This window comes from Chinchilla lanigera, unplaced genomic scaffold, assembly GCF_000276665.1.
Source record: "Chinchilla lanigera isolate Chin_1 unplaced genomic scaffold, ChiLan1.0 scaffold00108, whole genome shotgun sequence".
Lineage (NCBI taxonomy): Eukaryota > Metazoa > Chordata > Mammalia > Rodentia > Chinchillidae > Chinchilla > Chinchilla lanigera.
Window position 1 is genome coordinate 4,323,916 of NW_004955509.1, and position 25,273 is coordinate 4,349,188.

Here is a 25,273-nt window from a genome sequence, read left to right on the forward strand (position 1 = left end):
TCTATATTCCAAGCCCTTTTCCAAGTGCTTTACACATACCAATTTAATCCTAACCCTACAAGGTTATTACCCTAGTTTCACCAACAGGCACAGAGGGTAGGTGACTTGTCCAAGGTCACACAGCAAGAAAGTGGCAATGCTAGGCTGACGTTACAGCCTTTACTAATGGGCCCAAAGCACACTGCAGCTTAATGAAACTTTTAAACGAGCAACACAGTTAAAGAGATTTCGCTGGGGATGTAGCTCAGTGGTAGAGTTCATGCCTTGCATGCACAAGGCCCTAGGTTCAGATCCCCTGAACCAGAAAAAAGATTTCATCAGCAATATTTTATGGACGCTATTATTTCTTAGACTCGATTTTGTGCATTAATTTTTGGCAGCACGTGACTTGGTTTTATGACTGAACGTATACTCTCCAAAAGAGTAAAACAGTGGCTTTACGCTAAAATGCAGGTTTTCGAAACAGTCTTCACTGCAGAAGTCCATTTCTTTCCAAGGACACGTGTTTAGGAAATGCAAGGAAGGGCTCTCGTCGCTATGAATAATGCTCACCCGGGAGAGTAGGGCAGAGTTCCACCTTCCCTCCTCCCGTAGCATTCCCAGGCCGGCCGGCCCCCCCACGGGCCCGCACCCCGCCACAGCTTCTCCGAAGGTGACCCTCCCCCAGCCACATTCCAGGTTCTGAAACCCGACTCTGCCAAGCAACGAAAGCCCCAAACGCAGCAGAGTCCTGAGCCGACCTCACCCTACCCACGACCCCAAGAGGGCAACAGCCCAGGAGGTGGGTACTTCGGAGAGGTACTTTAACTTTTGAAAGTTTTATTCAGGAGATCACGGCCCAAACGGCCAACCCCACCCACCCCGAGGTCTCACACCTCCGCCCGGCAGCCACTCGCCCCAAACAGATGTGTGAATGAAACACAAGGCTGCAACGCAGCCAGCCCGAAGGCGGGAAAAGTCTCCGGGAGAGGCGGACTTGGGCCCCCGGGCGGCCCCACGACAGGGAGGGGAGGGATCCGGGAGGCCGGGAAGGGGGGGTGACAGCTGTGACCCGGCTCCATGCTCTCACCTTGAACATGTCTCTGGCAGCGGCGGCTCCGGCTGGGTCACCCCGGCCTTGGTCCCGCCTACTATAGAAAGTTGACTACGGAGGCCCGGTAGGGCCCTAATTCTCCCGACCGCTCGCCGGCTTCGGTGTGAGTGAAGGCCGTACCGCCAGTTCGATGTGGCCGAGGCTTAATTAAACCACCCTGAGCAGGAAGTAGCGTAGTTCGGGTGCAGCGCGTCGTGCCTGGGGCGATGAGCCAACTCAAGCCCCGCCCCCAGGAGGCCCCGCCCCTGCTGGTGGTTGCTAGGCGGCAAGAAAGCGCCGGCTCAGTGTGGGCGGCACGCGGAGGCGCGAGTAGGGTGGTGACCGTCGCCGAGCGGCGTTGGGTATCGACCGCCGCCGCCACGATTCGGCGCCCAGCGACGTGGGCGGGGAGTCCTCTGAGCAGAGGCGGCCGAGCGGGGGCGCTCGTCGGCCCTCCGTGTCTCTCTCAGGCCTCACCGCTGGAAGTCAGCGGTAGGCGCCTGGTTTTACGTCACAAAAGGGTTTTGATCTTTCCCTTGGGCTGGACGTTTCTCAGGTTTTAAAGTTAAACTAATTTGCCGCGACTTTTTAAGATACTTGAGTGTCAGTTCCTCCCAACAACCCCAAGTATTTGTCCCTTAATAGGAGAAATAATGATGGCCGTGATTATCAACAAGAACAGCAAGCGCTAGCTCGCTACCTGTATTTACCCCGCACAAATACGTGGGCACCATTATCGTTCCCAACCTGCAGGTGAAGAAGCTGAGGCACTGCGACTTTGAGACATTTGTACAAGGCCACGCAGAAAGTGGGAAGCCGGGAACCAACCCCCGGTGGCGGTGTGCCTTCGAAGTTTGTGTGTAGGCTAAACAGCTGTGTGGGCTTTGGTTTTGCTTTGTTTGGAGTTTTTGAGACAGGGTCTCCTTGTGTATTCCAGGCTGGCCTTGAACTCATTCTGTAGCCCAGGCTGAGCTCCCAGAGATCCTCCTGTCTCAGCCTCCTGAGTGCCAAGATTGCAGGCGTGCGCTACCACACCTGGCTCACAGTTGTTAGAATATCTCATAATGACGGTGTAGTTCCCATTTCCTCCTCACCCTCACCCCATGGAAGGGGAAACCCCTTCCCAGTGAACATCAGGTGGGTTCTGGGATGTGTGCATACCAGGAACACACCTGTCGTTGAAGAAGTCGGGCTTCTTTTCTTTGATTTTTTTTTTTTACACAAATAAATTTACTTTCTTAGAAGTTGGGTTTCAAATCGCTGTGAGAAAAACACATCTGGGGGAAACGGGCATTTCAGTGAGCGATTTGTTACAGGATTTGGGCTTTGGACTGGAGCTGGTTAGGAAGCGGCGGGAACAGCAAGGTACAGCTGTGAGTGCCAGGCCCGCTCCCAGATGTTAGGGGCTGCTTTTCTTCCTTCTCAGAAGGATTGCTTATTGCAAGCCATCTCCACCCCTATCCCTAGGGAGAAATGCTGATGAGGCTGAAGGCCCCAATCTGTCCTGTAACATCTTTCGTATGCAGAAGTGTGAAGCACGGTGATAAATTAGAAGAGGAATTCAGTACTGGGGATGAGCCCAGGCCCTTCACACGGAGCTCCTTTCCCAGCCCTTTTTATTTTTTACTTTGAGACAGGGTCGCCCTAAGTCACCAAATTGCCCAGACTGGGCTCAAACTCGCCATGCTCCTGCCTCAGCCTCCCAGAGTGCTGTGATGACAGGCTAGCACCACCATACCCGATTTAGAACAAGAGTTCTTAATTCAGAGGGCATGTGAACTTGGATGGGGGAAATAATGACAACTTTGTTTTCACTAACCACTAACTGAATTTAGTGTGCACTGCAGTTACAGTGTAGGTGGCCAACCACAGTAGTGTTAGTTAGACCTCCAACATTGTCATCAGTAGAAAGCACAGACATTGTCATACCATGTTAGTCATGGCAGATGGTTCAGAATATCTCCTTATGTTCATTATGACTTCAGAAATACAGGCATTATTAGGTTTCTTATTTTGTTTCAGGTTTTTTGTGTTTTGTTTCGTTTTGTTTTGTTGACAGGGTCTCACTAAGTAGTTCAGGCTGGCCTTGAGCTCATTATGTGGTCCAAACTGGTCTCGAACTCACAGGGATCCTCCTGCCTCTGCCTCCCAAGTCCTGGGATTACAGGCATGTGCCAGCCACCACACCCAGCTCTCACTTTGTTTAATGCATAAAAACATATGACTTATAATTTTGTTTAAAAACCACTTTGAGATTGCAACTAAGAATTCGGGAGCTCCATCCAAAATGAACTAATACTTCAAAAAAAAAAGCTAAAGGTGGAACCAGGTAATTAGTACACACCCTCTTACTTTACCAATGATGGGACTGAGCCATGGAGAAGTGGAAGACCTTGCCCAAAGCCTCACAGTTATTTGCCAAATTTAGGATGAAAAGTTTTCAGACAAGTGTATAAAGATTCACTCCGCAGCCGCATGGTGGCGCACACCTATAATCCCAGCACTTGGGAGGCTGAGGCAGGAGGATCACTGCCCTGGAGTTTGAGTCCAGCCTGAACTACATAGCAAAATCTTGTCTCAAAAACACAGTCCAGGGCTAGGGATAGCAGCACAGTGCCTACTTGGCAAGCGCAAGGTCCTGAATTTGATTCCCAGTACTAAAAAACTTTTTTAAAAATTTAAAAAACAGCCCAAATGGTGTAATTATATGGATTGTGACCTTAACAATTTAGTTTATCTACTTTCAGATTATCTCGTTATAAGGAAAATGAATCATTCCTCAAAGGCAAAAGGTACTGTTACTCTAAAATCAGATAAGCAACGCTCGGGAAAAAGCCTCACAGCACCTTTGCCACAGGTTCCGAAGGCAAAGGCGAAACCAACACAACAGTAAGTACCCATCTTTTCCCTTGTGTCATTTTCTATAACTGGACAGTTTCAAAATTTATCCACATTTACCCAGATAAACTCAAACACTTCTTGCATAAATTAAAAGTTCTCTGTGTTTTAAAATTACTTTTACCAGGTGTGGTGGCGCATGCCTGTCATCTCAGCACTCAGAAGGCTGAGGCAGGAGGATCTGCTAGTTTGAGGCCAGCCTGGGCTACATAGCAAGACCCAGGCTCAAAAAAAAAAAAAAAAAAAGATAAATATAAATAAATAAATAATATTACTTTCAAATTGAATAGCTGTTATAATTATAGTTTGTAATTACAAATCATTTTAGCAAGCACCTATTTGATCCTGGTACAACCTAGTGAGCCAGTTTTATTATTCATTTTTATGCATGAGGAAGAAGCAACCGGAAGTGAGTGACTTGCACAAAGTGAAACAGCTCGTCCTGGCTGGGACGGAAGACTATCTCCACACGTCAGGCCTCTTCTCCATGCAGACTGCTTCCACCCCGCCGGCAGTGACCCTCTGTGCAGAGTGGGAGGATGCAAGGCCCTTTCCCACCTGCGTAATCTGCCCATGCAGGGACATTATCCAACGTGATACACACCTGTTATCCCAGCACTCTGGGAGGCTGAGACAGGAGGATCACAAGACCCTGTCTTGAAGTAAAGAAAGAAAGAAAGAAAGAAAGAAAGAAAGAAAGAAAGAAAGAAAGAAAGATTGTAAAAGAAACTGGGATGTAGCTCAGTGTGAAGGCCCCTGCTTCAGCTTCCAACATGCCAAAACAAAAACGAAAAGTAGAATAATTGTCTAACCTGACTGGGAGGAGTCTGCCCCAAGCAAAGACCGAGGAAAGCCTTTTCTTTAGCTCATACTCATGAGCCCCAGAAGACAACTGGGCTGCTCTAACTTCAGCACTTCCGCCTCCCTTTTGCACCGCACTGAAGCAAGCTGGACAGTGCTTTAAGAACTGAAAACACCAGGCATGTTGGTGCACGATTGTAATCCCAACACTTGAGAGGCTGAGGCAGGAGGATCCCTGTGAGTTCAAGGGCAACCTGCACTACATAGCGCGACCCTATCTCAGAGAAAAAAAAAGAACTAACCATAATTTTAGGCCATAGATGTTTTTAGAAAGCAAGCCAATCTCCTCATACTTTTTATTTCCTACATGCCTTCCTCTCTTTCTTTCTCTCTGTTTTTTGGAGAGGGTGCTGGGGATTGAACCCAGGGTCTCACACACGCAGGGCAAGCACTGTCGCACTGAGCTACAACCCCCAGCCCTATTTCTTTCTCTTTTTTTTCCCCAGTGCTATTGGTTAGACGCCTTTTGTTTTTCAGGACTGAGGATTGAACCCAGGCCCTTCCCACGAGCTCCATCGCCAGCCCTTTTTTCCTTTTCATTTTGAGATAAGGTCTCACTAAGTTGCCTGGGCTGAACTCAAGCTTGTGATCCGGACTCAGCCTCCCCGAGCGTTGAGATTACAGGTGTGCACCCCGATGCCGGGCTTATTATATGCCTCTTTGTGATAAATTCACAATCTGTACACCTCCTAATGAGAAAGTTTTAGGCAGGATTTTTTCTAATCTCAAGGGAAGTGTTCTTAAGCTTTTCATGTCCTCATTCTGATTAATTCTGCAGATGACCAGTTTTAATTACTGCATCCAAATTCCCCTCATTAAGTCTGCCTGCTTGTGGGGCATGGGAAGGCATAGGAAAAGGGAACAAAAATTGAGAGCTCTCCAAGATCTTAAGAAAATGACAACTTCAGAGACATGAACCTCTGTTTTTTTCCCCTCTTATAATTAACAGAGACATTTCGGCTCGAAAAATACAAAGAGCGTGGTTCGTCCATTTGGACAAAATGATATTTCAACTCCTAAAACACACAATTTGTGCAGCGGTATGTATTTTTCTATTTTCTCTAGCAGATTCAATTACTTATAAGTAAAAAGACCTGTTAATTAAACATAGAATAGATAACCCTCTTTCCCTCTTCTGTCTGGATCTAATAATACTGCACAGGATTCTGGAATTGCTTCTTTTGTTCGCTATAAATGAATATTTCAGGATATATTTAATTTTTTTGAGATAGGGTTTCACTATGTAGCTCAGGCTGGTCTCGAACTAGCAGATCCTCCTGCCTCAACCTCCCATGTGCTGGGATTCTAGGCATGCACCCCCATGCTCTGCTTGAACTTATTTTTAATGTATATTATTTCACTTCTTTTTCTGAAATTAATATACTGTTGATTCGTTTGTTTGTTTGAGACAAGGGCTCACTATGTAATTCAGGCTGTCCTTGAACTCACAATGTAGCTCAGGCTGACCTACAAATCGAGTATCTCCTGCTTCAGCCTCCTGAGTGCTGGAATTACAGGTACGCAGCACCAGCCCAGCTTGAATTTGATTTCTTATTGAAGATGTGAGACAGTGATCTGGCAGCAGTAAATATACCTGCCTTAGAGGCTGGGGTGTGGCTCAGTGGTGGAGCCAGGGCTTCGCATGTGTTTAATCCTCAGCACTCCCCCAACATTGCTGAATTAAAAGTGCCCATAGTTTCACTTCTAAGAGCGTTCTACAACATAGGGATAATTTCACTGCAGCATTGATTATAACAGCAAGGAAAGTGAACCATGTAGTGTCCGCTGATAAGATGCAGGTTAAGTAACTGTTGCTGGGTTTTTTGCTTTGTTTTTTGTTTCCGTACATAGTTCAGGCTGGCCTTGAGCTCACTATGTAGCCCAGTCTGGCCTCAAACTTGCACCAATCCTCCTGCCTCAGCTTCCTGAGTGCTGAGATCACAGGCAGGCACCACCATGCCCGGCTGTTGCTGTTTTCATAGTGTTAAACGTAGCAACATCAGCCTGATTGTGCAACAGAATGATAACCAAGGTACCTTATTAGTGAAAAAGGCCAGTCAGCACAGTATAAAGAATATAATCCTATTTGAATGAAAACCAAAAACAGATGCACATTCTCCCTCCTCCCCAACATAACCTTTGTGATCCGAGCAGAACATTAAGGCTCCCTCGGTATAGTACTAAATGTTCTCCTAATAAATGACCCATAATTCCAGTAGTCTGTTATCAGTAATAGTCACACGGAGGGAATTCTGGCAGCCCCCCAAAAATCATGGAGTCTGACCCATTTCTGATGTAAAGCAGAGCACCTCAGAGAAAAGCCACCCAAGTAAACTCTTGACATTTGGAGTCCACTGTCCATTGTCTCCCATGCAGAACTTGCTTTTAATGACCATGTTACTGGCTTCCTTGTAATTTTAGATCTTAGTAACCGAAAGAGGGGAATGAATTCTTTTCTCATCTATTACCCTAAGCGTCAATCAATGCTGACATTAATAATGCTTTGTATTGCTAACAGCCTTTTATTATACATTTTTATGTGATCAGCATAGTGATAAAGGTTGAGTGGGGTCGTTTAAGGGAAAGATTGGGAGTTTTAGAGTCAGACCTAAGTTTGGATTCTCAGCGTCTCTGTATGCTGTTGGGCAAGTTATAAAAATTCCCTGAGCCTCAGCCTTCTCATTTGTAAAATGGGGATGATAGCATTGTAATAATATTGCTGTTGTGAGGATTCCACGAGGATCATAATAGGGCACCTGACGTAGTTATGTGGTACACAAGGTGCTTATCAGCTCGTAACTTACTGTTATCGCCCTGACCTCACAGTCATTCATTCCACATCAAAGATGTTCAGCATCTGTTGCAGATAGTAGGAATGTAGCAATAAGAAAGACCCTGTCCCCTCTTTCATGAGGCTTAGTCTGGTAGGAGCCATAGACACGTTTATAGGCAATTACAGTAGAGTACAAGATGTATTGTCATAGAGAAAGAACAATTCCCTGTGATCTTTTCTTCTTTCTCATTATTTTATTTGTTCAGAGACAGACAAAGGTCTCACTTTATGTTCTAGGCTGGCCTTGAACTCAGTATGTAGCCCAGGCTGGCCTCAAACTTGTGACGATCCTCCTGCTTCAGACGCCCGGGTGCTGGGATTACAGGCGTGTGCCCCCACTCCTGGCTCCTTGCAATCATAAAAAGGGATAGATACTCAAATCTGGAGACCCAAAAGACTGAGTTACTGGCTCAAGGCTACACAGGTAATGGAGGAGCCAAGATAGGAAACCACTCCTTCAAAACTCCAGGCCGCATGTACTGGTGATGAGGTTATCTCGCGCCCTCTGTTATAGTCAGTGGGTAGCATAGCACGTTCCATTCACAGCGCCATCCTCTGTTTCAGGAGTATTGCGTGACTCATGAAATACTGAAGAATGTGTGCCCCTTAGAAGCTGAACTTGTCAAAGATCCTAGCATGAAGTGTAAAGTCAGATTCAGGTAATATGTCTGTGCCGCTTTCTCTCACAGAGTACTTCATTCATAAGGACAGATGTTAGAAATTAATTTCTTAAATCTTCACGACTTCTCAGGCTAGAATTACCAAGCCAGTGTGTTGTCCTTCTTCGCATTTGTTACCCACGGTAACTAAGGCCTGATCCTGGCTCAGAGCGGCCATGCAAGCCGCCCTCCCCTGCCCTGTGCATCCAGTCTGACCCGGATGTGAGGACGTCTCGAGCCCAGGGGTGCGGGCTCGTGCTCCGCGGTCCATTGCATTACCAGGTCTTTGTGTGCTCTCGGCATAGCCCCTGTGCTGCAATCCAGAAACTGTACAAATATCTGAAGTACAAGGGGGAGAAGGAACAGAGCCGCCGAGCGGATGCTAAATGACGAATTTTTGGTCTTTATTTCAGATTTAGCGGTGAAACATTTCCACCTTTCATCGTATTTAAAATTTTTCTTCATACTGAGGGCCATGGCTACAAGTATTTCAGCGGGAAAAATTTATTAAAACCATCAAGCAAGGTGATGTTCTATGATGTACATTTTATGTTAATATAGCTTCTTAACATCTAAGTGCTGTCTGGGTTGCATTCAGAGTGTGCAGACTAAGTTATGTCACCATTAAACAGCCCACTGGGCAGGTAGCTTTTTTTTTAAGTATCATGTTTCAAAGTGTCTCCATTTATTAGCTAGAAACATTTGGAATGAATTACTTATATAAGGCTCCAGGAAATATCCATCCGTTTTCTCTGTATTAAAATTCTGCTCAGTTAATAATGGACTAAAGCAGCATATTGGTTAGGGCAGAACGTGTGATGCATTTTATTTGTTCTAATGGAATTTTATTATTTCTTTGAGTCTGGTAGCATATTTTTAAAAATGTGCTGGACTATGCTATTGAAAATGAATTTCCAAAGTATTTCTCCTTTCTTTATAAGAGTTCTCATTATATCTTTCCATCTCATGAATAATAAGCACAATTGTGTGTACCGAGTAGGAATCATCCGGGGATCTTGTTAAAATGCTACTGCCACTGTCGGTCATGGACTGTGCTTTTTTTAATTTTTATTTTTATGAGTGCCTCTTTGCAGTACGATGTTTACACATTACAATTCCCCTCCCTCCTGGGGAGATGGTCCATGCACGAAACACATCTCAATTCTTCTTTTCATCCCTGCCCCCCTCCCTCTCTCCATCCCCTTCCCTTTTGCAAAGGATCTATCTCCCGTTTTCGTTTTCTGTCTTTTATTTTGCTCTTTAATTTATTTATATTTTGGATGTCTCATATAAGAGAAATCATGGGCCACATTTTTAACAGCAAGTGTCTACAGCAGAGGCGGTACCCCTTTGACCCTCATACCTGACTGTAATTGAGTTTAAGGGAGACATTCTCATAAGCCACACATCAAAGGTTTTGTCCTGGGCTGTGAGCGTGGCTCAGCGGGGAAGCCCTCGATTCCATCCCCAGCATCACGTGCATATGCACGCATACACCCACACCCACACACACACACACACACACATGCATTTTGGAAATATTTTACACGGAAAGCATGGCCTACCCTCAATCAAGAGTTGTAGCTCGTGTCCAGGGAACACGACCTCGAAGCCTGGGGGCTTCCGGTCAGATCCAGCACCGCAGCACTGAGTCCCCAACGAGTATGAGAAAAGGGTCAGGGCTGCTTTCCTCTGCTCTCAGGCAATAGCAGAGCAAAATTCGCTCCATTTCGGAAGTGCAGCAAATGAACTAAATGTTTTCACCACGAAAGACGCCGTTTCGAAGGCATTAATATTTGTACATTTATATGTTTGTCTTACGTTTGAGGAATAAATTTATGCAAGCTTCATCTGCAGCATAAGCTGATAGTTGTCCTGATCATCAGCTGTTTTTTCCGGAGGTTATATAATGGGGTTTTTCCAGGAGCTGAAATCCTCCTGGGTCAGCCCCTGCCAGCTCCTGCCGGGCCCAGGCTTGAGAAAGTAAGTAGCTTAGAGGCAGGAACTGGAAATCGCTGCGTGTGCCTTAAACTCATTAGGATGCTGGATGACAACTTCGTTAACTTTTTGGTTTTATGTGTGTTGTTTAGCTTTCTTTTTTGCTTGTAAAAATTTGTTTTTGTTTAAATTCTGTTGGGAGAAAGTGGAAGTAGACCAGAGATATAAAAAATGAAATGCCTTTATATCTTTCTTTTCTGTGCTACAACTATCACTTTCCTGGAGTAAGCACTGGTAAGAGTTTGTTATATAGCCTTCCTTTTTCTCATGAAAATATACAGATATTTATAATTCTGCTGGTTACAATTGTAGAAATGTGATCATACTGTTCAGCGGGAGCTTTTCACCAAACCTTATAATGAGTTTTAAATGATAGCATACCCAGCTTGAAGGGGATAGTTTGGACTTCCTTTGTCCCTTTGTCTAGCTTCAAACAAACTCTAATAACACTTGGATTTGTGATTGATAGAAAATTTGCAAAAATGGAATTTTTTTCACTCTAAGCTTACCCCATTTTGCTCTTTGAACGAAGGTACTATGTCTTTAGCAAACCGATACAATTTTTCTTAAATTTACTTATTTCTTAATATTAAAGTCAGTTTTGGTCTACTTAGATGTTTAGTCTAAGTTCCTTTACTTTTCTTTTTTTTTTTTTTTTTTTTTCGTTTTTCTTCCGAAACCGGGAATCGAACTCACGACCTTGCACTTGCCAGGCAGGCGCTGTGCCACTGAGCTAAATCCTCAGCCCCTACTTTTCTTTTTTGAGACAGGGTCTCACTATGTAGTTCAGGCTGGCCTTGAACTCACTATGTAGCCCAGGCTGGCCCTGAACTCATGACAATCCTCCTGCCTCAGCCTCCTGAGTGTTGGGATTACAAACATGCACCACCACCCCCAGCTACTGGATCACTTTCTATCAGTTGTAATCTTACACATTTTCTGTGTACTGTTTCATTTAATTCTCATAAATACTATAGTGTATTCTGTTATTATTCTTATTTTGAGAAGACCAAGTAACTTTCTCAAAGTGTCTCAACTAGAAAGTGAGGAGACTGAGCCCAAAGCTGGGATCTTAACCACTCCTGGGAGTCCGGAACCATTCTATACACATTCTTCCATGTGGTCCTCAGTCCCTCGCAAGGCACATACCATTCGCATTTTGCCTGGGCAGAAGCTAGAAAGACTTGTCAGGGCCACAGCTGAGACTTGAACACTTGTCTGTATTCCCTCAGTGCTGTGAATGTTTCAAGGTTGTAACAACCCCAGCAGTTACGGAGATTTTATTGCATCTGAGCCTGAATAGAATTTAACTGTTCCAAACCAAGAAACTGTCCCAGGGCAGGGATACCAATTATCGCTCCTTTCATGAGCAAGAATTTCCAGCAGAGATGGGAAAGTGACTTGAGATCTTAGAGTAACTTTACAAGCCTAAGTAGGGATCTTGGCCAGCAAGTAGCCACCAGGCTATTGGGGCCCTTGGGCCACAGTGATGCGGAGCAGTGTGGGAAGTGTCAGATTAGAGATGCCCTCCGTTTGCCCTGTGACTCACTCACTAAGAACAGAACCTGCATCTTGAATCCTACTCGGACTGGCTGGCGTCCTGGAGCCGTGGCCTGGTTTTTGCCCACTCTTCTCTTCGAAGGTAGGGGCTTTCTTCCCCTTGCCTGCTGTGGGGAAAGATTTTCCTGAATGTGGCCACACCTATCGGATGTCTGAGAAAGAATGTCTTGGCCAGTGAAAGGCCAGCCCCTCTCACAAGTGGACCGAGAGTTTGTCCTGTGCTGCCAGGCCTGTTTTTCTTTGGCCAAGGAACTGGAATAGGCCAGAGACAGTTGAGCCACACAGCCGAGGCACTGTGCAAATGAGGGTCTTGGAGAGACTGGTGCTGGCGACTGAGTGGGGCCGTGGAGGGAGGCGCTGACAGTAAATACCTCCTCTAGGTAACCTCAACTAAAGTAAAATACAGTTATCCCTAAGGAAGTCCCTGCAGCAGAAATCACATGGTTTCCGTACCTGTTCAGTGCACGGTGACCTGTTTTTGCTTTAGTGTCACTATAGGAGCTGTCTGATTAAACCCATAAGAAATGAATTGCAAGGAAACATAATGGAGAGATGTGCCGATACTGTCTTTTCTTTAGATGTACAAGGTGTAGAGAAAATAACAAAATGGAAAGAGGGGCTGGGGATTTAGCTCAGCGGCAAAAGCGCCTGCCTGGCAAGCGCAAGGTCGTGAGTTCGGTTCCCGGTACCGGAGAAAAACCAAAAAAAAAAAAAAAAAAAAAAAAAAAAAAAAATGGAAAGAAAAATTATCCACCAATAGGAAGGCTTCGCCTCATATTATCCGTAAACTGCTTTGACCCTAGGATTTAGTACATTAGGAAGAAAACTACAACCACTGTGATATTTTCTTCCTTTTTTGTTTTCCATATATGTCTTTGAGGCTCCGGATGTTTTTTCTAAAACGTTCTAGATAACAAAATGAAAATTGGAGTAGAAAATACACAAAGGCTAGCTGCTGTGATGTGTGTTAAGTAAGAAGAACAAAGATTCTGGATTCTGATCCTTCTGCAGTCACTTGTTTTGTGGCCCCCGATCAGCATTCTCACAGCACCCTCACACTTTCACAAGGGGCACGTTATGAGATATGAGGGGAAAGAAAAACCGATCTAGAATCAAAAGATATTTGGATTTTCTTCTCCACCAGCCTCCCTCAATGTAAACAGACGTTTTGTGGCCAGAAACACAGGTCTGTAATATAAATATGTGTTGGGGGAGTCAGCACATACTTGGGGGATGGGGCATACCTCAGGCTCTCTTGCCATTCGTGTAAACCCTTCACACAGGGATGGGCACAAGAGGAGAGGTCTGGTGTCTCTCCAGCCGGACAGCATTCAAGCCTCCATATTTCCTGTGTGATTCTTCTCTCTCTGATCTCTCAGATGCTTTCCTCGAGTATAAACTGTTGACATTTGAGAAAGAAAAATCCTTTATTTGCTTCTTTGGCCACCGAGAATGAAGACTGAAGGGGAGAGAGGCCTAAGCAACTTGAAACATACATATTTCTGTCAGGGGACAGTGTATTAACTAACACATAAAAGAGCGTAGGCCCTGGTAACACCTTTCATTGCAGTTCCTAGGGCAACCTGTTTAATCACCCGAGAAGTTTCTCTGCATTGACGGCACAGATGACGTTATAGGCTGCTTCTGTCTTTTAAAGCAGAAGAATGTTTTTCAAGGAGAAGAAACAGATTTTTAAAAACTGGTCCTCTGAGGATTGTGGACTCTGCTACTCTAGCTGCATTTAAAAACCATATAGCTGTAGCATGGAAGCAAATTATGTGGCTAAAAAAAATCTCCATTTATTCTTAAAATTTAGCCTTTCTACTGAATAGCAAACTCCTAGGAGAAAGGAACAATATTTGATGTAGTTGTCAGAAAAAAATATATAAAGCATGTGCTGATCACTGAAAATGTTACAATGCTACTTTTTAAAAAAAAATCTGTTTTCTATTTTCTTTATAGGGAGTAATCGATGCTTGTAAAATGATGGGCAGAAAGAAATTTTATGAGCAAATCATGGAAGATGAACGTCTTTCTCAGAAGTTCAGAATAACTGACCATGTAGATATTGTTACCACACAAGATTACATGCAAGTAAGGAATTTAGAGTTAGCTATTGAAAGCCAAATAAAACAAAAAAGGCCCTCCTGTCCTCCAAGAAGAAAGAATAATACATGAGTTTATTGTGATAATCTACAAATAACATAACATTTACCATTTTGACCATTTTAAAATACACAGGTCAGGGGCATTAAATACATTCGTATCAACAAGTACCTATCACTACCATCAGCTTCCGGAATTTTTTTTTACCCCACAGGGAAACCCAGTATCCAATAAACAGTCGTTCCACATTCCTCTAGCATTTTAACCCCTGCTTCCTGTCCCTATGGGTTTGCGTAGACTAGACAGTTCACGGAAAGGAGTCATGTCATACGTGGCCCTTTGTGTCTGGGCAGCAGGGCCGCTGGTGATAGCTAAGGAATATGAGGTTTCTTGTCAGGCGTGGTGGCGCACGCCTGTAACCCCAGCACACAGGAGACTGAGGCAGAAGGATCACTGTGAGCTTGAGACCAGTCTGGGCTACCTAGTGAGTTCAAGGCCAGCAACCTCAACTACATAGTGAGACTCTGTCCATCAAAAAAAAAAAGAAAAGGAAAGAAAAAGAAAAAAGGAATATGGGGTTTCTTTATGGGGTGATGGAAATGTTTTAGAATTGGTGGAGATGGTTACACGATGTTATAAATATACTAAAAACTACTGAACTGCATACTTTAAAGTGTTATAAATTGCAAATTTTATATTATGTGAGTTTTATCTCAATTTTTAAAAATCACTACAGGGTGCTAAAATAGTTCATGATGAGGATTTGATCACTCCTCTTGATTGAATGCTTTCTGCTACAAGTAGCAGAGTATTCTCAGCCACAAGAGGCTTACACAATAAAGACTATTTATTGTCAAGTTAGAGAAGTTCACAGATAAACCGTTCTTGGGCCAATTCAGCAGCTCAAGAACATTAGGGTTGTGGGTCAGCTTCTCCCCAGTCCTGTTCGCTTCCTTCACATAGTAACAAGATAATTATCACATCCTCAGCTCCATTCAAGAGACGGCAAGACTGGGATTCCTAGCATCTTTCTCTCTTCATCTCAATCAAGCAGGCAGATCTATTCCAGAAGCCCCCAGTAGACTTCCTCTCAGGTCTAATTGGTCAGAGCTGGGTCACATGTTCCCCCTAAGCCAATCACTGACAAAGGGAAATGGCATCCTTTCCCATGACTGAGAACAATCATGGCCCATGTGCTGGGGCCCTCTTCCCGAAGCGCAGTCCTATTCCGTACCTGAATAGTATGGCTCTCTGTGCTAGGTAGAAGTCAGGCAGACAGACAATGACAAGTGTCAATCTGGGGGTGAGCAGGTGGCTCCAGCAGGCAAAGGCTCTGCGGCAGGAGTTGCTGCTGGCCCTGAAAGCACGTCTGGGGGCTGAGGAAGGCAGTGCACAGAGCGCATGGTATGTGGTCAGGCCGCAGGGCTGTTAATGGGTTATGCAGGGCTTTACACCACAGTAAAGGGTTTATCTTCTCTGTTCTGTGTGCAGTGAGGAGCTTGTGCATTATTTGAAATCTACTGAGGGAAGAGATTCCTTACTAGATGTGACTAAAAATACAGAGAATACTTTTTTTAAAAATTAAAAACTGTATTACAGTAAAAGACTCATTGCCATTAATCTCCCTCAAAATTCTCCCCTTCCGTTTGAACATGCCTATCATTGTTGCCACTTTTGTTTTTTGTTTTTCTTCCAGTACCAGGAATCAAACTCACGACCTTGCACTTGCCGGGCAGGCGCTGTGCTGCTGAGCTAAATCCCCAGCCCCTCTTGTCACTTTTGGCAGCAGTTCTGAAGTCCTCTTTTGTGAGTGTCTTTAGTTACACTGTTGGATTGGAGCTGCCTTGACATCCCGAATGGATTCAAGACATTTACCTTTCTTAGTCATTTTAACTTTGGGGAAGAGCCAGAGGGTGCACAGTGCCAGATCCTGTGAATAAGGCGATAAGCACACCATAGAATGTTGTCATGAGCCTGCCTTTCAGTTGGAAGGCAGTCGGCAGCAGCATTCACTATACGGTATTTTTGCTCACCACGTAAAGACTGTCATGAAAGAGGACTTCCAGAACTACTTCAGAAAGTGGCAAGAATGATGGGATAAGTGTGTTCAAAGCAAAGGGGAGTACTTTTTTTTTTTGTCTTTTTGAGACAAGGTCTCGCTATGCAGTTCAGGCTGGCCTTGACCTCACTTTGCAGCCCAGGCTGGCCTCGAACTCACAACGATCCTCCTGCCTCAGTCTCCCAAGTGCTGGGATTACAGGTGTGTGCCACCACGCCCGGCTGAAAGGGGAGTACTTTGAGGAGGATTAATGACAATGTGTCTTTTTATTGTAATACAGATTTTAAATTTAAACATTCCTTGTAAATTTCAATCTCGCTTCATACTTCAGGGGATCCTGAGTATTTTAGGAGAAATAGGTTAGCCTTGGTTTAGGGCTGTGCTTCTGGAGACACAAGATGGCATTTACACCCAGAAGGCCTGGGTGTCCAGGAGGGAAATAAAGCGTGACTCCTAGGTTTCTGTTTGTATAACTCAATAGCTAGCAGTGCAGAATCAGGGCACTTAAGCTAGACATCTGAATAGTAATAGCAAGAGTTATTATTCCTTTTATTCTCAGAACAGTCCAAAGAGGGAGGTACTGCTATTACCCTCATTTTGCAACTTTTTTTTTTTTTGGTAAGTCTGATTTACCATTTAATACTTTTTTTAAAATTTTATTGGTACGTTTGCAGTACACAGTGATTCCATTCATCATGGGGAGTTGGTACACATACATACCACACCTTCATTTTGCAGTGGTTAGAAAAACAAGTGATCCCTAAATTCTGCCTCATAATGATGTGTATGGCCTCAGCTCTTCGCTCAGTCACTTCAATATGAAACCTGAAATTAATGTAGCACCTTAGAGACTCTTGAGTGTTTTCTTTCTTTCAGAGTGTAAGCGATGAGATTAGGGAATTGGACCAGGAAACATGTAGAGCTTGGGATGTCAGCTATCTTTGCTAAGGACATGGGTCACATCCTTGCAGATCATTAATACGTTAGGGTTGGTGTCATAAAGAGGAGTCTCCAGGGAGGGTATTGAAAGAGAGAGATAAGATTGCTATAGACATTTACTGAGCTCATGACAGCAGTTTTTAGCTTTTTACAGGCATGCTCTCTCCTTTAATCTTGGAGTTTGTAAATTATGTGACCCTTTTTACAGATGAGAAAAACGTGGTTTAATGAGGTCCGAAAAACCTTGCCCAAGGTCACACAGTGAATAAACGACAGCACAGGCCCTTGACAGGCCTGGAGTATTTACTCATTTTACTACCCCACTCTTGGGAAATAAAATACACAGGCAGTTTCACTGTGAACAGTAGTGTGGAGTCATAAAAATGATCATGCAAGCTGAAATCACACAAAGCAAACTTAATAATCAGTGGGGAAATTTGCAGTGATCCTGTGACCTTTAAAATTTCTTGAAAAAAACATTAAAAACTCTGTCTGTCATAAATATACAGTATAAGAAAATGAAAGGGAAAAAACCCACACTTTCAGCATGCTATAATTTAAAGTATGAGATATACTGGAAATGAAAGTTTTATTTCTTTGGGAAAACTTAGCAGCTGTGAGTAGTAAAAGCCATTGAGTTGTGTATTTTGCATGGTGAGTTGCCTTGTAAGTAAGTCTCAGAGCGGTGAAAAAGTGGACTGGAGATGTAGCTCAGGAATAGAGCGCTTGCACAGCATATGGGAGACCCTGGCTTCACTCCTTAAAAATCCCAGCTTATCAGGAATAATTTGAACAGCACTTGCCTTCTTGTTCTTACTGTGTAAACTGCAGTAGGGAGCAGGCATCTCTTCTGTGCCGTGGTGAATTGTCACAATCCTGAGCTTGGATCAGCTGCCAACATTTTATTCTGTGCACTTTAAATGGTGTGAAGTATGTCAGCATCCCTTTAATGTGAAGCTTTTTTGGGCCAGCATCACTTCCTGTGGAACAGCCTCATCCTTTTTGTCACAGCCACTCCCCTTGCTTATGTTGCTAAATTCATCTTCGCCATGTTCCCCTAGCTGCACGTCTACTGTCTTTTAGCGACAGCAGCATCAGCTCCACCGTGGTCACTTGTTTCTTCTAGGATTCCACCTAGTTGTGATTCTGGTTTCACTCCCACTTTTTCTTTGCTGCCCAATGCTCTTTGAGTTATCCAGCTCTGTAAAATGTCACATAGCTTTATCACAAACAGGCAACACAGCCAGGCGTGGTGGCACACAGCTGTAATCCCAGTACTCAGGAGGCTGAGGCAGGAGGATCACTGTGAATTCCAAGCCGGCCTGGGCTACAAAGTGAGTTCAAGGCAGCCTGAACTGCATAGTGGGACCTTGTCTCAAAAGGACAAAACAAAATAAAGAGGCCACACAAGTACATTCATTGCCATCTGCATGTAAGCTGAAGAACAGATTCAAAGTAACCAACCACTTAAAGGTTAACAGGAACGACATGATTTCTCACTAATTGTGAACGTTTGTCATCTCTGTGGTGGTCTAGAACTGAAGAACTGGCAGCCAAGTTTGCACTTTATGCAGTTGCCCCAGTTGTACTGGAGTGGCTTCGAGTGGCACCCTGCTATTGGGGGGACTGGCATTATTCAAGGAAACAGCGGTGACTCAAATGCATGCGTGCCAAAGTGGTGCCAGGGGAAGGCTGCCTCTGTGTGTGTGAGTGTGAGAGTGTGACATGGGAAGTGTGTGAGCCTGTGTGTATTATACCCTAAAGGCCTCCCTGTTTCCTAGCATCATAGGTGCTATTGCATAGTCTGGTAGCTCCTTCTGCCATATCTCTATCTCTTAAGTGCACATTTACAATGTTAAATTGACTATATATTTTCATTTTTAAAACCCTAATTTGGCTGGGTTTGGTAGTACACACCTGTAATCCCAGCACTCAGGAGGCTGAGGCAGGAGGATTTCTTTTTTTTTTTCTCTTTTTTTGTTTTTTTTCTGGTACCAGGAATTGAACTCACGACCTTGTGCTTGCCAGGCAGGTGCTGTGCCGCTGAGCTACATCCCAAGCCCCGGCAGGAGGATTTCTGTGAGTTCAAGACCAGCCTGGGCTACATAGTGAGACTATGTCTCAAAAAAACAAAAACAAGTTGGAAAAACGTAAAGTGGGGTTTCTACAAATACTCCAAATGAAAATAGTGAAATTCTTCACTGTGCACCAAAGATGAACTCATTATTTCTTTTCTTTTTTTGTTTTTTTTTTCTAGTACCGGGAATCAAACTCACAGCCTTGCGCATGCCAGGCAGGCGCTGTGCCGCTGAGCTAAATCCCCAGCCCAAACTCATTATTTCTAAAAAGATTTTGTTCAAATGTTCTCTCAATGCAAGCGTGTAACAAATGACCACTACAAGATAGCAGAACAGAGAGCTACTATGAATTTTAGGCCCTTCCTGAGTTTAATCTATTTACGTTCTGTGTGCCATGAAAACATTTATGCATTAAAGAAACACTTAGTGGGCGTGGTGCCATGTACCGACACTGTGACGCAGCTCCTGGGTTCCAGTTAGGGAGCTAAGGTGCATATACAGGTGGCTCAGACAGCTTTAGTTGGCAGTAGTAGCCATAAAAGAGAGCTGTCCGTAGAGTCCAGAGGTGAGCCCAAGGAGTGCCTTTTGGAGGAAGTGAAGTTTTAGGGGAACTGTGTTCAATGTGTCTAAAACCGTTAGAGACCATCTACAACCAATCATTCCAAATCATTTTTCCTTCCAGTATTCCAGTCTTCTGGATGAGATCCCTGCCTCCTCTGGTGGCAGGAATAACCTTTGGCGAAGATTAAACCTCAAAAGCATTCCCAGGACAATGATGATGTATGACATAGTTAAGTATGCAGAGTCTGGAGTAATGTCAGCCCGTTTACAAAAAGAAGTAAAGTATCTATTACAGAGACCACGAACGGAAGAGATCCGTCAACGCCAGCTACAGATTGTTTCTGAAGTCAGGTAAAACACATCCTTCCTCAAGGTTCCAACGCGGTAGACATTTCTGAAAATGTTCACATTCTGCCAGAGAGCTCACTAAAGATAATAATAGGGCATATGGGAAAAATCAAGTTAGGGGCAGATTGCCCAAAATGTACGCACCTTCGTAAACAGAGCACTAACCAAAGGACGCTGGGTACCTGGGGAGATAACTTGTCCCAGCAGATGGGCAGCTCAGGGTAGCTGGAGGTTGCCACAGCAAATGGAAAAACTGTACAGCGATAGAGGGGAAATGTCGGCGACTCTTTAATAGGTCGTGGGTGCCAGACGGTGTGCAGATGGAGGGGGAGCCTTGGGTCGGGGGGGTGAAACAAGCTGAGAACTGAGAGCCATCCAAGGCCAGGAGGGTGGGGAGCGCAGAAAGGGCAAGTTGGGGGGCCTCGGACCTCTGGGGGGAGCCCGGGGTAGAGGTGCTAATATTTGTTTTGGCAAATACGGCCGAAGGCGCTCCCACTGTCCGTGCAGCACGGTGTGCTGGAGGTTATAATTCGATTCTCGCTATTCCGGTCACCTTGCCTAGGATAAATTGCACATAAATTACAGTGACATTATTCCCTTCTTCACCAATAGCATGCGAAGCAGTTCCCATTTTGGAAAGGCATGCTGCAGGAAAATAGATGTATTATAATCTGAAACAACACGGACAGAATGTGACTGCCTCAATTACATTCCTTTTTTCCGTCCGTTACTAAGACTCACCTAGCCCATCTTACTTACAAATGAAGCTGGCTTTCTTAAGGAAAAGACTTATTGGCAGTCTATTTGCACATGCTCGTCTTCGAATGAAAAATACGCCTTTGGTACATGACGAGGACACTGGTGACCCTGTGTTAAGAAGGAGTGCAGAGGAGTGGGGCTGACCCCATAACATAATTTCACCCATTTACTTTATGATCAAGGCTATACATTTGCCAGACAGATGGCCTGGTTAGGACACAGTCTGTCATCATGAAATAGATTTTCTCTAGCTCATCCATATGAGCACTGAATAGAGAGTTTAACCCTGTTGCCACCAAGATCAAATAAATGATGTCATTTTCTTTGCCACCGTATATAACCCTAGGCTCTCTGCTATTTGGATTCTTGCTAAGGATTATCCAAGAATGAGTCACTTAAGAGCCAAATAAGGAGCCAAATTCTAAATCAATTGGGAGAAAATATGTTTATAAAAGGCTCCTGGAATACAGTCTGAGTTTGGGGTCTCCCAGACAGAGGCAAATCCCGAGATGAGGACTTGAGTGTGAGTAGTTACTTGGAAGGGGATCCCAGGACCGCTGGGGGAGCGAGTGGAAGGCGAAACGGAAGGGAAGGAAACCAAACTGTTCACAAGCAAGTCGCCGCTGTAATTGGAGCTTTAGCCCCCCTGTGAATGTCAGAGCTAAGTTATCCCACAGGGGCCGAGGGAGCCACCACGCTGCTAGACCAGCGCCCATCAGTCACTGGGTAAGGGTCGCTTAGGAGGGAGGAATTCATTCTCAGACGCTTCCAGCCTGCTCTGCATATGGGCTTTTGTTTTCAAAGACACCTGTCAGGGCCATCGCTGCAAATGCTGGCAGATGGACGTGGAGCTGACGTGCCTTGCAGTGGGAAGGCCGGGGGGATCGTGGGCATGGCACCAACTGTGTCCCATCCTGACACTAATTTTAAAAAAAAGCTTCTGACTGAGCACAGTGGTGCATGCCAGGCCTGTAGTCTCAGCGACTTAGGAAGGTGAAGGAGAAGGATCGTAAGTTTGAGCCCAGCCTGAGCAACCTAGTGAGATCCTGTCTCAAAATAAAAACTTTAAGAATGGGTTGGAGGGCCGAGGATAGAGCTCAGCGGCACAGGCGCCTGCCTGGCAAGCACAAGGTCCTGAGTTCAATTTCCGGTACCAAATAAATAAATAAATAAATATGGGTTGGAGATGTAGCTCAGCGGTAGAATGCTTGCCTAGCATGTGTAAGGCCCTGAGTCCGATCCTAAGTATCACACACACTCACACACTCAAATTTTCTTTTGAACCCTTGTGAAATGTAATACTCTTTTGGTGCTAGCATATGGCATTTTAAAAACTCAATGTCTGCTAATAGTATTTTCCAGAAAAATTTCTTTTAAATCGAAAGCAGATTCTATCATTGGCATCATCACTGTCGTCCATGTTATGACCTCCACAATTCTAAGGTCCAGGTGCATAGCAATGCTTGGAAACTCAAGCATCGGTGACCTTGAACCTAAAAGCTGGCACCCAGTGTTCTTCTGCAGACTGAGGTCTGGGGTATACTTGCTGAAGTTTTAGTACAACTTGGAACTTGCCTTACATTTGCATTTTATTTTGTGTGCTTTTTCTGTGTGTAACACAAACATCTTCTAGATGTCCATCCTTTGCGAGTCTGCAGCCTTTATATCGGCCCTACCAACAGCAAAGCAAAGTGAGACACTTGGGGCGTCGATCCAAGCAAGCACAAATGAAAGTTGAAAAAATGAGAAAAGCTTATATGACACCGGAGAAAAAAGATGCTTCTGAAGTAACTGTAAGTTTAACTTTACTGGATTCATTGATTTGGGCGATATTCAAATGGCCTGTAAGACATTCTACTTGCATAAGTAAGATTTTTCTAATCTGCAAATTCAAGGCCGAAACACCTTTGGCGCATTGTACCTTGGATGGTATAAAGCTACTTTCATCTTGGTAACAATATTTGTAATTTTTAAACAATATTAGTAGCTATTCTGGTAAACAACAGCTGTTTTGACTGCACATCAGCATGAATTGAAAAAAAAAAACCTCATCTCCATATGACGACACTGTAAACTTAGACACATCTCTGGCGGTGCTTTTCTCAGAGTAAAATCTCTATTTAAACTTGTGTTGTTGTTTTTGAGAGACTGGGTCTTACTATGTTGCCCAGACTGGCTTCAAACTCCTGGCCTCAAGTGATTCTCCTGTTTCAGCATTCCAGGTAGCTGGGACGACAGATACAGCTCTAGCTACACTTATTAAAAGCTATATTGTGAGCCAGGTATGGTGGTGCATGCCTGTAATCCCAGCACTCAGGAGGCTGAGGCAGGAGGATTGCCATAAGTTCAAGGCCAGCCTGGGCTACATAGTGAGACCCTGTCTCAGAAATAAAATAAAACCAAAAAAAAAAGCCATATTATATATTTTCCCATCATAGGGATATTTAAACAAACATATATTGATGTATTGTCTTGTAATGGTAAAAAAAAATCTGTTGTAAAATTTTGGGAGATGAGGCCAAGTATATAGAGTCAGATTAAAAAACATAAAGTAGTAAAAGCCAAATATAGAACACCTGCCACTTTTATTTATAATTCTAGCAACCGCAAACAGCCGCAGCACCTAAAAGGATACAAGAGACGATTGTGTTCTCCAGCCCATCTTTTGACATTGTGAAATTTAAAGAACTCATCCCAGGTAGTGAATTGGAAGAAGAGGAAGAAGAAAAGGAAATATTTGCCTGGTATCAACAGTTGTATCATCAGTATTTTCCCTGATGTTGACACGGAGCTAATTGACAGGACACCAGAGTTGCTTGTCTGTCTATAAATAAAGGACAATCAAATGAGACAGGTCCTTGGTCAGCTTGCTTCACCAAATGCACGGTGTATTTGTAAGCCCTTTTGTGTTACCATAGGCGCAGATACGTTTTACTGACAGGCTGTGAATCTGAATAAGTTATTTCTAGTAGATGCCTTTGAATCAGCAGCATAGGTTACTGTTCAAGAAAGGATGAGGATATCAGTTCCTAAGATTTTATTCAGTTTTGATTTTGTTCATCTCAACAATATCTGAATAGGCCATGCTGAGCACAAATACTAAAATTCACAGGCAAGAAGGCTGCGCTTGAGTCAGCCTCCAGCGCCTTTCGTAGGTGCGTGTTGTTTTTACAGAACAGCTTGTGAATTATAATAAAAGTAGTAATGGGCTGTTGCTACCGTAGGCATGACACAGCATACCTAATCGTTGCTGAGCATTGTGTGCACCTGAGGCGGAATACGGCCTCGGCTTTAACATTGCACTTGGGGTATTTTTCGAGCATAAAGACTGTTTCGGGTAATTTTTATCAATTTCATTTTGAATTGATAGATTCACATTCCTCATACAGTGCAAATTATTGATTTCTTTTGTGATCCAGCATTATACCACACCTTGCCAGAGCCTCTGAGAAATAAAATGCGGTTATCCTGTGCTAAAATATTCTCCTAAATGATAAAGAATATTGGAGCAAATGTTGATGATTTCCACTAGAACATAGGCACATAAACATGCACTCTTTAATATTAATAGAGCCTCATTTGATATCCAAAAAATGGAGGATAATTTTCTTGTCTTCAGAGCGGATAGTGGGTGCTGGTTGAATAGAAAAATGCCGGTTTGGCCTTGTGAGTCACATACATTCTCATTCATTACTTTGGGAAGCAGTTCTTTATCCAGTCAGCTGCGTCTCCCATTCAGTCCAGCCGCAGTTCATGTAGCAGCAAAGCCGAAGAACATTTCAGGGGGCGAGATGAGGAAAGGCACACTCTGCCTTTCAGGGTCCCTACTTCTCTTGTTTCATTAGCCGGAACTTTCATCTCACCCGAACGCATTCCACAGTGCGGCCACGCCACAGGAAGTCCTTTTGAAAGGAGAATGACACATAATCCGCCAACATAGCAGTTGTTTTCATTGCGTACACCATTCTAATCTGTCTAAACACCCAGATGTTTTTCACGTGGTCGTAATCACGGGTAACATATAGATTTAAACTTTCACTTAATATAATGTCTTCAACAGACTCCATTTAGAAATACTTTTAATGTCACATGATAGCCCCTTGCGTGACAAGCATAATTTACCTGGGTATTTCATTCAGCTCCTAGTTCCACCTCCCCCCCGACTCTGTAGGTAATTAACACTAGAATAGGCCTCTTCCCCTGCACTCTTTCTTTCGGCTATCTTTCTGTTATTTAGTATCTTTTTTTCTGTCCAGTTGCACTGTAATCTGAGAACGTGATTTGTATGGTGCTGATTCTGGAATATCTGTGGAGATTTTCTTTACAGCCAGGTACATGGTCAGTTTTCATGAATGTTTCTTGCACTCTTCAGAAAAATGCACGTTCTCTATGGTTGGCCAAAAAGTCCTCTCGATGGCCTTCGGATCAAGCTTGGTCATTGTATTCTCTATGTTCCCTCTATGCTACTCATTTTTGGTCCACGACATCAGTTAGTGAGAACAGTCTGTGTTACATATGTCCTACCCTGGCGGTGGACTTCTC

The 25,273-nt window shown here is 44.0% G+C and overlaps 2 protein-coding genes across 4 annotated transcripts in view; one reads left to right on the forward strand and one right to left on the reverse strand.

Moving 5' to 3' along the window:
* The window catches only part of Apoo (apolipoprotein O), a 68,253-nt gene extending 67,082 nt beyond the window's left edge, over positions 1-1,171 (reverse strand). For both annotated transcript variants that reach the window (XM_005407837.2, XM_005407836.2), the window contains exon 1: positions 1,070-1,171. In XM_005407837.2, coding sequence (XP_005407894.1) covers positions 1,070-1,078 — 9 coding nt within the window. In that variant the 5' untranslated portion in view covers positions 1,079-1,171. The remainder of the gene's footprint in view (positions 1-1,069) is intronic.
* Positions 1,172-1,282: 111 nt separating this feature from the next.
* On the forward strand, positions 1,283-23,580 carry LOC102015332 (chromosome unknown open reading frame, human CXorf58). 2 transcript variants are annotated; one of them, XM_005407834.2, is made up of 9 exons: positions 1,283-1,564; positions 3,820-3,961; positions 5,781-5,871; positions 8,229-8,323; positions 8,737-8,848; positions 13,844-13,975; positions 19,746-19,975; positions 22,365-22,524; positions 23,333-23,580. In XM_005407834.2, exons 1-9 carry the CDS (start codon positions 1,300-1,302, stop codon positions 23,507-23,509), a joined length of 1,404 nt encoding a protein of 467 aa, XP_005407891.1. In that variant the 5' UTR covers positions 1,283-1,299; the 3' UTR covers positions 23,510-23,580. The 2 variants fall into 2 exon arrangements, with proteins under 2 accessions (XP_005407891.1, XP_005407892.1); XM_005407835.2 differs by lacking the exon at positions 13,844-13,975.
* The last annotated feature ends 1,693 nt before the right edge of the window (positions 23,581-25,273 follow it).